Source organism: Pteropus vampyrus, unplaced genomic scaffold (genome assembly GCF_000151845.1).
Source record: "Pteropus vampyrus isolate Shadow unplaced genomic scaffold, Pvam_2.0 Scaffold276, whole genome shotgun sequence".
Lineage (NCBI taxonomy): Eukaryota > Metazoa > Chordata > Mammalia > Chiroptera > Pteropodidae > Pteropus > Pteropus vampyrus.
Window position 1 is genome coordinate 2875210 of NW_011889057.1, and position 13150 is coordinate 2888359.

At 45.0% G+C, this 13150-nt stretch overlaps 1 protein-coding gene across 1 annotated transcript; it reads right to left on the reverse strand.

Annotated features, from left to right (window-relative positions):
- Positions 1-9039: 9039 nt before the first annotated feature.
- KRT18 (keratin 18) lies at positions 9040-12732 on the reverse strand. Its single transcript, XM_011375856.2, has 7 exons — positions 12222-12732; positions 11423-11505; positions 10935-11091; positions 10239-10403; positions 10002-10127; positions 9479-9702; positions 9040-9230 (listed from the first exon to the last, which is right to left on the reverse strand). Exons 1-7 carry the CDS (start codon positions 12636-12638, stop codon positions 9113-9115), a joined length of 1290 nt encoding a protein of 429 aa, XP_011374158.1. The 5' UTR covers positions 12639-12732; the 3' UTR covers positions 9040-9112.
- Positions 12733-13150: the final 418 nt, after the last annotated feature.

A 13150-nucleotide genomic window follows, 5' to 3' on the forward strand; every position in this document is an offset into this window, starting at 1 on the left:
CATCTTTTCTAATGGAAGCATAAATTTCCCTCTGAACACTGCTTTATCTTTAGCCCGCAATTTAGATATGTTGCATTTTAATTTTTATTCAATTCAATGTATTTTTACATTTTTTCCTTTGTGACTTCTTTGATCCATGGATTACTAGAAGTGTGTTATTTAGTTTCCAAATGTTTGGAGATTTACTTGTTCACTTTCTGTTGTTGGTTTCTAGTTTGATTCTATTGTGGTCAGATAACACATTCTCTATGATTTAAATTCTTTTCAATTTTTTGAGGTTTGTTTTATGGCCCAGAATATGGTTTAAATTGGTATATGTTCAGTAGGCACTTGAAAAGAATATGTATTCTGCTGTTGGAGGCAGAGTGTTTTGTAAATTAGATTCTTTTGGTGACATTTTTTTACTTCCTCCATATTTTTGCTGATTTTCTGTCTAGTATTTCTATCATTTGTTAAGAGAGGGGTATTGGAGTCTCCAAATATAATTGTTAATTTGTTTATTTCTCTTTTCAATTCAATTAGTTTTTTTTTTTTTTTTTTTTACTTCACATATTTTTGAGCTCTGATATATACACATCAGGATTGCTTGTCTTTTTGGTGGATTGACTTTTTATCAGTATATAATGTGTTTTTCCATCTCTGGCAATTTTCTTTGCTCTGAAGTCTACTTTATCTGATATTAATATTGATACGAATTCTGCTTTCTCTTGATAGAAGTTTTCATGGCATTGTTTTTTTTTTTTTTCATCTTTTTACTTTCAAACGTCACTGTATCTGAAGTGAGTTTCTTGTAGAGAGTATAGAGTTAGGTCATTTTTAAAATCCACTCTGCCAATAACTGTCTTTTAATTGGTGTATTCGTTATTGTTTAATGTAATTATTGATATATTAGGGCTTAAGTCTCTATTTTATTTTTCATTCTCTATTCGTTCTCTCTATTTTTCGGTTTTGTCTCACGCACACACAGAGTTTATAACAGTCTTCTGGTATCATTTTGCTAGCTTGGGGGAAGTATAGAAACTTGACCTCTTTTTACCTCTCTTTGCCCTCACCTCTTTATAATATCATTGTCTTCATTTTTTTCTCTATACATTTAGAAACACATCAGATAGTGTTATAAGTTTTGCTTCAAACATTAAACATAATTTAGGAAATTCAAGAGAAGGAAAGTGTATTTATTCATATTTTTTACTCTTTCTGTTGCTCTTCCATCTTTCTTTATGTTCTAAGGTTATTGGACGCAGAGCAATGAAACACTTACCATTGCTGGTAGGTATATAAAATGGAACAGCTACTTTGGAAGATAGTTTGACAATTTTTAATAAAATTAAATGCACACTTATTATATGACCCAGCAATCTCACTCCTAGATACTGAAGAGAAATGAAAACAACTCAAAAGAATTAAATGAAATATGAAAACACGAAAATCCATATATGATTGTTTATAGCTGCTTTATTTATAAATGTCCCAAACTGGAAACAATCCAAATGTTCTTCAACTGATAAACAGGAAAACAAATGGTGATAAACCAGTACAGTGAAATATTAATCAGCAATAAAAAATGAACTATTGTTACATGCAACAACGTGAATGAATCTCAAATGTATCATGCTACGTGAGAGAAGTCAGACTCAAAAGGCTACATGTAGCATTCCTTTTACATGATATTTTGGACAAGGCAAAACTATAGAGACAGAGAATAGATCAGTGAGCAGGGAGGAAGGTTTGACACTCAGGGCGAGGGAACCGATCTATATCTTGTCTGTGGCGGTAGTTATATGAATATGTATTTGTCAAGACATAGAACTGTATACCAAAAAGAATAAATTTTATTGTCTGTAAGTTAAAAAAGAAATTAAAATTTTTTGTTCTAGTAGTTACATTTATAAGAATAAAATAAAAGATGACTTTCAGAGACTGCTCACTTATTTTAGAACTAGAACACTATGATCTGTAATTGCTGCCAAAGATGCCTGTGGGTCAGATCATTCTGATGATTTCTCTCACCCTGTCGCCTTTTAAGGTGACTATACCCACCTTGCCTCTGGTGGTCATTTGCTGCCAACTGGTCTCTGCCGTGCTGGGATCTCATAACTGCTATCAAACCCAGGAAGCTCATTTCCATGGTAGCACTTCTACCTTCCTCTTCGAGCATGCAAATAAAAATCAGCAGAGCACCTTTTAAGAACGATGTCTCTTACCAGTATATTTCTCGATTCATCAAAGAAGGGAATACCCCCTAGACTCCCTTAAGTAAATTATTTAGGAGCGAATGAGTGAATTGTATGTGATAAATCTGCTCCAACACTACTCTCTCCCTAATTCTTTGAATTCCTCTGAGTCATGCAGCTGGATTTCTGGTAACTCAGCTTCATTTATTGTACGCCACTAATGAGTCCAGATTTTAGCTAGCCAATCAAGGAAAAAGATAAAGTCAGTCCCAGTTGCTGGAGTCAGCACACCAAGTTTGGAATCTCTGAACCCATGTAAATAAACCCACGTCAATAAATTCAGCCCAGTCTAAAACTGTGTTTATTCTTCTCTGGTTTAGCACCTTTAGGATCCAACCCCACACATGTTCCCCAAGTTCGTGCCTACATAAACTAGCAAAACCTTTCGGTTTGTGCGTCTTCTCCTCTAGTGTCAGATTTTGTACTTGACCCTCTGCTTAGGCATCTGAAGCATCCATTGCATGTTAACTACCTCAGGTGAGGCCCTTACAGTCTCCAAGCAAGACAGGACCAGCCTCATTAGACAGAGAAGGAGGGACTGCCTCTGCCAGCCAGTGAGGTTTAGCAGGGTCTGGGCATTCAGCATCCTTGAATATATCCCAAAGACCCTTTGACCATTCTTAGGATTCCTCCTCCATGCTTTGGGTTTTGCGTAAGACTTGCTTGTAATTTTGGCTTATGATGTAATTCAACAACCTGCAGCATTAGGCTTCAGCCCAGTGGCTATAGGAGTTGAGAGATCCATTTAAGAATCCTTAGAAGCAGCCTGGTCCTCTTGAGCCAGGAATTTAGAACTTTGAACTTGCCATTTCCTTTCTTTAAGCTTACCAGTGCAACCAAAGAAGCCAGACCACACCAGAGCCCTTGATTTCCTTTTCCTCACCATATAGTCTGTTGTAACATCTGTGTAGTCTGCCAAAGCCTTACCTTCCTAGTAGTCTCAGCTGGTAAATTGGGTTTACTGTGTTTGCTATTACATGTGGTAACCGAGACCCCACTGCTTTCAAACACAGTCAAGTCAGATAACTGCTCCCAGGTCTCCTCCTTGAAGGCCTCATACTTGACTCTAGTTTTAGGAAACATCAACCACTCTAGCTGGTGGGCATCAGGAAGCTGACTGACCCCATGAATATACTCCTGCAGCTGTGACCCACGGATCAGGAAGTCACTACTTCTTCCAAGTACAGTTGCCTCTCAGCACTCACAAAGCAAATGACTGGACACTGGACACTGCCCCAGAAAAACTCAACAGTCCCATGACTAGGCTTGCCAGCAGAAACAACCAAGCAGCAGGAGAGGGTCTCCGTTTCATTTCCACCCTCCAAATATCATTTAATTGTATCTAATTAGTGGAATATAATTCACATCCTAGCTGCAAAGGTGTCTGGGAAATGTACCTTGTAGCTTTATAGATTCTGAAGCAGAAAGGCATGAATTTGGAATGGAGCTGAGAGCCGATCCCGTCCACTGACTTTGGACTTTGCAGCCTAGGTTTGAATTTTGGCTTTGCCATTTATTTAGCTGTGCGACCTTGAGAAAATTAGTTCACCACTCTGAGCCCTAGTTTCTTCATCAGTAAAATGAGGCTCATAATACTACCCATCTCACAGGTTAGTTGTTAAGATTAAGTAAATTAATGTATAAAGTACTTAGTATAGTACCTGACACGTAGAAAGTATTTAGTAAATGTTAGTTTTTATTGTTATAATTGCCAGTGCTTTTATAATCTGTTCAGGATGAAACAGTGGTGGATAAAACAGGGTACCTGCCTTTAAGAAATTTACAATCTCATGGGGGAAGTGAGAAATAATTAGCTAAGTATGCTGTATGGTAAAATGAAACAAAGACAATTGGAATATATGGTTCTGAAGCTCCAGAGACACAAAGTCTGGAGATAAACAAAGATGAGCAGATAGAGGAAGCTGTTAGACTCGGACTTTGAGGGGCTTTAGTGGCAGGGTGCAAGAGGGAAGGGGAAAGAGCTTTGGAGTGAGGTGTGTTGACAGTCTACCCTTTCCCAATCCCCTCTGGGACCTAAGGGGACCAAAAGGCACATACAAGTGGAAACCTAAATGTTAAGGTCAGGGGCAAACAGATGCTGTTTACACATCTCAGGCAACTCCCCTCTTTACTCCTGCTTCCCCAGACATGCAAGGCTAATTTCATCACCTCCTTCAAATGCCACCTTCTACCCAGACTGCCCAACCTAAAATTGTAACCTGCTCCTCTCCTCCTATGGTAGGCTAAATAATTGCCCCTCTCCTGAAAATGTCCATGTCCTAATCCCTAGAGCCTTTGAATATGTTACCTTATATGGCAAAGGGACCTTGCAGTTGTGATTAAGTTAAGGATCTTGAGATGGGGAGATTACCTTAAATTGTCAGGTCGACCAGATATAATCCTAAGGACCTTCTTACAAGAGGGAAACAGGAGGGTCTGAGTCAGAGAAGGAGAAATGATGATGATGGAAGCAGAAGTCGGAGAAAGAAAGATTTGAAGATGTTATGCAGTTGGGTTTGAAGATAACAGATGGGGCAGGAGTCAAGGAATGCAGATGGCCTCTAGAAGCTGGAAAGGGCAAGGAAATTCATTCTCCCTCAGAGCTTCTGGAAGGCGCACATCCCTGCTCACATGTTGATCTTAGGGCTTCTGACCTCCTGAACTATAAGATAGCAAATACGTACTGTTTTAAGCCAATGAGTTTATGGTTATTTGTCACAGCAGTAATAGGAAACTAATATAACCCTCAACTCCTGATTTCCCTTATCCTGCTCTGTTTTCGCCATAATACCATAATACTTCTAACATTATGTAATTTACTTCTTATTACATTTATCATTTATTGTCTGTCTCCATCTGCTGGAATGTAAGCTCCACAAGAGCAAGGATTGTTTATCTATTTTGTTTACCCCTGCATCCCCAGATCCTAGAACAATTTTTGGCACATAGTAGGTGCTCAAATAAATATTTGTTGAATAACTGATTGAATGAATGAGATGGGTGCAACGTCTCCTTCTCTGGGGGCTGTAGGTTACTGTACAATTATAAAAATTAATAAAAAACATTCTTTTTATGTTTGAATTAACAATATATGATTCAACAGGTACAAAGGATATGCAATAGAAAGTAAGTCTCCCTCTCACCTTGGTTTCCCCGATACCAATTTCCTCCTCAGAGGCAATCATTAATTCCCCTCAGGCGGTCGTCTTCCCTTGGGAATGAGGAAGATTACCCCAAAGGCTCTGGGCTTTTCCAGCAGTGTGCCTTTTAAAATGGGCACATCCATGACCTTCATCAGGATGGCATGCTGTGCTGCTGACCCTAGGTACAGCTTGGGTCTGACTCTCAACCTTGCCTGCCTATTGGAATCACCTAGGGAGCTCTAGTAACATTTGCCCGGAGCCTCAGACCCTACCCCAGAGCAACTGAATCAGAATCTCAGGAGATGGGTTTTGGACCTTGGTATTTTTCGTAAAACTCCTCTGGTGACTTGAATTACAGTCAGGGCTAAGAACCCCCTGGGTTAAGTTATAATACACAGGACAGAGCTTGGGACAGGGGATCTGGAGACGTGGTTTCCTGCTTTAAGCTTCTATGCCTCAGACAAGTCACATGATCTCTGTGATCTTAGTGCCAACTTCTGAACTAGAGCCAGTAATACCCACTGCTCTGCATACCTCACAGGATTGTAATAAGGATCAAATGCATAAGCGCCCTGGGAACTGTGGGACATTGTCTGATGGAGAGATAGTCATGTCAGGTGCGTCGTCTTGGGTTACTCTGATCAGTCTGACTCAGCTGCAAGCCCTGCTCAGGCTTCGTCAGGGACTTTCTGCTTCACCCTCAGGCAAGTCCCCATCCCATCACCTTTGCTGGAGTCAGTCTGTTCTCAAGCCTGTCCACTCCCTGTCTCACATCTGGTGGTTGAGCCACCAGTCTCTCCTTTTTAGGGACTCAAGGGAGGCTAGATTCCTCCTGACTAAATTACAGTGATGGCCAGCCAGGCTAGTGCAACCTTTTAGGGGTGCTCATCAGACCTCTGGGTTACCTGTGGGTCTGAGCGAGCACATTTTGTATTATACTTATACTTTTGGAAAATGGAGGCGTGGACAGGGCAGGGAAATTACTGATTGTCTTCCTAATACAAATCTCAGAAACTAAAGTTCAACCATCTTCCCCAAAGATTCATCTCATGTAGACTCCTGCAAAGACTGAGGGGCGGGGTGGACAAAGCAGAGGTTGGAGAGAGAATGGAAGGAAATGGGGCAGGTGATTGTTAATTAAGAGAGGGCAGGTTTCAGAAGGGTGAACACCAGGACACCTTGCTTTCAGGTAGGCTGTTTTCCTCCAGCTAGAACCCAGGCACCCAGAAGCTGCAGGGGTCCCTGCCCATAGAAGCTCCCATGTAACCTCTTATGTCACTCATGCTCAGCTCTCACTCATGAAGAGCGGCCCTTGTTCTGTTCACTTTGTGGCCTCTCCTGACCCATCTTCTCTCAGGGCCCTACAGTGATGAAGACTTCCACCCCATCTCACTGGGGGCTTCCCCACCACCCTCAGGGGCTGCCTCTCCTGGCATTGTTCTCTGGGCTTCCCAGGGACAAAGGGCCTTGAACAGTCTAGCTTTTCTCCACCAAGGATCCCCATATTTTTAGAGATTGCATTGTAAACATTCTATATTTCTTAGTAAAACCTGGTTTCCATTTTAGTCGAAGCTTCATTACCTAGGATCATCATGCATCACTTAACTTTCCTACCTCTTTCCACTACAACTCTTTTTGCCTGCTCTATCCAGTCCTGTAACATTTATCTCTGTTAGCATGCTGTGTTATGCTTATTGCTTATTATCTGTCTCCTGTCATAAGAATATAAACTCCATGAGGAGAGGAATTTTGTCTGCTTTGTTCATTGATGTATCCTGAGTGCCTAGAAGAGTGGCTGGTACATAGTAGGTGCTCAATATTTGTTGAAAGACTGAATAAAAATGCACATACTTTTGACCATTAGGCTGTGAACTCCATGAGATAGTTCACATGTATGCTCAATGCCTAGCAGCCTGGCACAAAGTAGGTACTTCATAAATATTTGTTAATATGGTAGCCTGGCCTACCATTTCTAAGAATTTACTCTATAGATATGCTCACATAGCGCATTTTTATCACTATGCATATTCATTAACATCAATTGCAGCATTTTTGCAAAAACTGAAACTACTGAAGACTAAGACATCCATTTCTAGAAGACCTGGGTTAAGTACGTTTATACTCCAAACACTGGAGTATAGGCAGCGATTAAAAAAGAATGAGGTGTGTGATGTACAGGAGATTAAATATAATAGGCCCGTCCCACTGGATTTTGGTTGCTGAGACCTGAGAGAAAATTGTTCTGGGGGTCCTTCTACAATAACGATCCCAACACCATTTCTATACAGATGCAACAAGAAGTTTTATGTAAAATGATACATTTTGTATGATGTCTCTCAAACTAGATGGGTGACAAATTACTAAGTCAAGGGTCAAGAAAGACCTAGATATTGTTTGTCAAATTGGTCTGGTTACTATCAGACATTAACAATCAAGGTTCTGATTTTTGGAAAATATTTGGAATATAGTATTTATTGTAGATTGAGAACAGATTTATGTGATATTGACATTCAACTGGACAATGGGTATGAAAAGTCATCAAAAATGTCACCAAAACAGGAGATGTGACAGAATGCATAATCACAATTTTATGCTTCCCCTCCCCCCAAATTGGACTAATAATTTCCTTCTGGTAAATGGAATATGCATATCATATAGATTCCAAATGGAACATGAATATCATCTGGGTTTAGAAAAAAGGTGGGTCTACAGCTACTGTTTCAGAAAGGTGTCTAAGAATACATTGTGAAAGAAAGCAGAGTTTAAAAATGAAGGCGCAGAAGAGTATGACCCTACAAATAAAATGAAATGTGTATGTCTAGTTTAAGAAACTATTTTACAATGGTTACCTCTGGGGAGTGGGGTGGGAAGTATTTAATCTATTTCCTTTTGGGTTTTGTACTTTTATATATTTTTTAATTTAAAAAGATAAATTATCATTCCAATCGAAGCATATGATTAATTCGAGACATCCATTTTCACTCCTAGATGACACTTCCAATTGAAAGCACAGAGCTGTGACATTTCAGTCAGTTTTAAGGTGCTTTTCATTACCTAAGTGGATGCTTCCTTCGGGGCACGACCTAACCACCTAACCACCTACCAAGATGGGGACCACTAGAATGGATTATTCTTTCACCTGCAATGATCGCCTTTACTAGCTAGACCTGTAGTGTGCTCAAAGTCATATCTCAATTGAGTGAAGGAACAGAACCTAAGGGACCACAGGTTTGGGGGCTGAATGTGGGAGGGTTTGGGGGAGAAGCTGGGGTTGGGAAGCACTCGGCAGTGGGTCAAGGATGCAAAGTGGCAAGGGTGGGGAGGGCCAGCTGTGTGTTCTGGTCCTGCATTTCTCTTTCTTTTTCCTTGTCCTTGGGTCCACTTCCTTCTCGGGCTCAGATTTCTAAGGAGCACCTGTCACACAGGGGCCTTATGATCTTCAAGGCTAAGGTTTCACAATTCTATTGTAGTTTTCCTCACTGCCCTTGGCCCATTCTCCCCTCTTTCTCTGAGGTGTTTCCAAGAACCCAGACCCTTCCTCTGTTCACTCCCTCACACAATGAAATGCCTGGGGTCAGAGGGGATTCCTGCCTGATCAGATATAGGACTATTGGATAAGGGGATTTGCACACAGTATGAAGACAGTCAAGGAAGAGGGAAAGTGATGTTCAATGATCTCTGAACTTTTTATTGGCCTCTTGTCCCTCTCCCAAGGGATGCCCCACTTCTTCTGCCTTAATGCCTCAGAATTTTGGTGTCATTGACTTCAGACACAACTTTGCCATCCACAATCTTGCGAGTGGTGGTCTTTTGTATGGATTGCATGGAGTTGCTGTCCAGGGCATCACTAAGACTGTAACAGAAGACAAAATCTCAGTTATAAACAGCCCCACAGAGAAAAGAGATGAAGAAAGTGGAGGGAAAAATCCTCTGGATCCCCAGTTTTATCTTGAACCTCCATAACCATTACTCCCTTGGAGACACAGGGGCACTCCCTGAGCATCAGCTCAGTGCTCAGTGGGGCTTACCAAAAGCTTAAGATTTGGGGAGAAGTGATACTTGGACATTAGTTTGTGTGGGTGGGAGGAGAGCCCCACTTACTCGAAGTCCTCCCCCTCTTCCAGCAGGCGGCGGTAGGTGGCGATCTCAGCCTCCAGCTTGACCTTGATGTTTAGCAAGGCCTCATACTCCTGGGCCTGGCGCTGCCCCTCTGCCCGGGTCTGGGCCAGCTCTGACTCCAGGTGCAGCAGGATCCCGTTGAGCTGTTCCATCTGCATAGCATAGCGTGCCTCCACTTCTGTCAGGCTGTTTTCCAAGCTGGCCTTCTGCGGGGGTGAAGGGTTGGGTGAGCCTCGACATACAGTGGAGGGAGAGTCTGAAACTTTTAGCAGAGCTGTTCAGAGCTCAGGTCTTCATGCTTTGCAACTTTTTTGAACACCTACTTTGTGCCAGGTACTAGGGTAGCGGGTAGGAGCAGTAGGAAATGCAAAGAGAAAAAACTCTTTCTGAGCAAAAGGAATTTATGATGGCAGGGGTAGGATTTGGGTTAAGATGGGATTGCGCCTGAGGGCGACAGACTCCAGTGGCCAGGGAAAGTTGGGGCAAGTGAAGCGAGGGCTCTTACCAGATTTTTCATCGAATTCAGGTCGATTTCCAAAGACTGGACTGTACGTCTCAGCTCCGTGAGTGTCATCTCAGCAGCTCCTATCTCAGCGGTCTGCGAGGTGACTACCGTGGTGCTCTCCTCAATCTGCAGGAGGGGTGTGATCCTCAGGTCCCTCCTTCTCTGTCTGCCTGTCTCCCTCCCAACCCCTTGGGCCTCTGTGCCGAGCAGGTATCCGTCCGCCTTCCCCTCTTGTACCTGTTGGGACCAGTACTTGTCTAGCTCTTCTCTGTTCTTCCGAGCCAGCTCATCATACTGGGCCCGGATGTCCGCCATGATCTTGCTGAGGTCCTGAGATTTGGGGGCATCCAACTCCACGGTCAACCCAGAGTTGGCGATCTGGTTTTGTAGACCATTTACTTCCTAATGGAGGGAGGGACAAAAAAATGAGGAGGGGGTCACGGTAGAGTTCCAGTAAGGCTCTTCAGCTGCGACTGCCTCTTCCAGGCCTGCAGGATCAGTTGGAGAACAGAGGAAACTCTCAGCTTTAAACTCTGGGCTTTCTACTCCAGATGGGTAAAATATCACTCACTCACTGCCCATGCCTGTAACTCACAGGCGATTTCTCTCTCCTCAATTCACCCTGTCCCTCCATCTAACCTCCTTCCATAAACCTGCTCTTTACCTTCTTTCAGCAAGCCCCGCCAGCTCCACCTACTCTCACTCCTCCATCACCCCTCACTCCTAGTGCTTCTACCTTTGTCTTCATCTCGTTCTCTCACCCATGGCCTCTTGATTTCATCACACTAACTCAGGTGACACACTAAGTACGGCCCAGGCTGGTAGTTCTGAACTTCCCTGTAAGACTACTTGTAGGTGGCCTGCTCCATCTATTTGCCCACCCAGACTTGTCCTGGCCCCTGGTTCCTGGCCTGGCCAGTGGCCCCTCCTTGCCTCCTCATGGTTCTTCTTCATGAAAAGCAGCTCCTCCTTGAGAGCCTCAATCTCTGTCTCCAGCTGCAGTCGAGTGATATTGGTGTCATCGATGACCTTTCGGAGCCCATTGATGTCACTCTCCACAGACTGGCGCATGGCCAGCTCCGTCTCATACCTGTGGGAGTGGAGGCGATCAGATGGGCACCCATCTCTAATCCAGAACCTTCTCAACCTATATCACCTCCTAAGAGCAGCACCGTACCCACTACAAACTGGCAACCGAGTCAGGAATCAGATAATAATCCTCTGAGCACCATTCCTGGCAGTTGGGGGCCAGTCTCCTCAAGCTGGGTTACATAATAAATAAACCGATGGAGCCTAACTCTCATCCACCCAGCTCCACCCACAGTTGAACAAGATCCCACTGTGAGCCCTTAGCTGACCCAGCCCCCAGGAGCAGAACATTCTTAGCTCCACCCCCAGCTCCCTAGCCCCTCCAGCCTTACTTGACTCTGAAGTCATCAGCAGCAAGGCGGGCATTGTCAATCTGTAGAACGATGTGGGCATTGTCCACAGAACTTGCAAAGATCTAGGGAGATTGGTGAGAGATGTTGCTCCATGAATGGGAAGTCAATGATGAGATGGGCTGAGTGTGTCGGAGGCGTTAAATGTCTCAGTGAAAACTTCCTGGTCCCAGGAATAGCCACCTTCCACCTGTGCCCCTCACCCTGTTCCCTCCTTTCCTGGAGTCCCAAATCTCAGAGGTCCCACTGGTCTCCCGCTACCCCTCCCTCAGGGCCTCTGCCGGATAGCCTGCTTGCAGTAAGCACCTAACAAGTCCTCTCTTCGGCCCTCTCCTGAGAATTTTTTCCTAATGCACCTGCTCCCTGCCCCGCCCCCCCAGGCCTCTAGTTTATTCTTAGATGACTCAGCCTTAACTACATCCGCTTAACCCTCCGACTGTCCTCACTTGCCCAGAAGCCAGGGTCTGGGTCCTTTTTATGGGCCTTGTCTCACTTCCCTCCATAATATCCGCTTCCCAGGCGAAGCTCCTGTCTCCCCCTTCCCATTACCTCCAAGGAAAGGACCTTCCCACGCTCGGTCACCACCCTTGGGGTCCCTGTGGCCAGGGGTGTGTGTGGAAATGCAGGGCTTTCCTAACACCCTCCATGGACAATAGGAGGTTGGGTGGAGATAGAAAGGGGGAAGGAGTCGATTCACCCCACCCTGTTAAAATTCCTGTCCTGGGGGGAGGGGGAGGCGAACAGGGCTGGGAGTTGGGCTTCTCACTCCATGCCCCCTTACCTGAGCCCTCAGGTCCTCGATGGTCTTAAAGTAACGTCCCCAGTCTCTGACCTGGGGTCCCTTCTTCTCCAGGTGTTCCCGGATTTTGCTCTCCAGTCTCCGATTATCAGCCTCCAGGCTCCTCACCCTCTCCAGGTAGGAGGCCAGGCGGTCATTCAAGCCTTGCATAGTCTCCTTCTCGGTCTGGATGCCCCCTATGCCCGCTAGACCTCCCGCCATTCCCGCGGCCAGGCCCCCGGACCCCCAACCACCGCGGACGCTGGTGGAGTGGGATACAGAGATTCGGGAGCCGGAGCCCCCTGCACCTGCATACACGCTGGCCGCGCTGCTGGCCGGCCGGACCCGGTGGCTGGGCGTCTGCACGGAGCCCAGGGTCCGGTAGCTGGTGGAGAAGCTGGAGCGGGTGCTGAAGCTCATGTTGTCCACGGAGGAAGGTGAGAGGCCAAGACTCAGGTTCGAGCCGCGGAGAGTGCCAGATCTGCAACTCAAGTTATATCACAGAGGGAGGAGGTGGGGTCTGGCTGGGCTAGGCTCCGCCTCTGCCCCTGAGTCGCCACGCAAGCCTGGGCCACAGGCACAGGTAGACCGCAGTGGAGACAACGTGTCCTCGATTCCAAACCCTCCCCATTCTTCCCCCGCCCCTCAATTCTTCAGAAAGAGTGTGACTTACCGTTACGGACCGGGCAGCAAGCAGGTGATGTTGGCTCTGGCAGCTCTGGGCAGGAAATGACGTTATTATACCCCTCCCCAGGTAGAGGAGGTGCTGGCCAGTTGAGAATTTTGGGTTTTGGGGGCTGAGAAGTGAAGTCCGGTGTGAGTCTCCGTAGCTGTCCTCAGCCTGAAGCCCAAGTTCTCTCCTGCTATGGGGATCTTGGGGGGAGGGGGGATCCTAGAGACCCAGGAGTCCGGGTAAGAAAACTTGGGGCCTG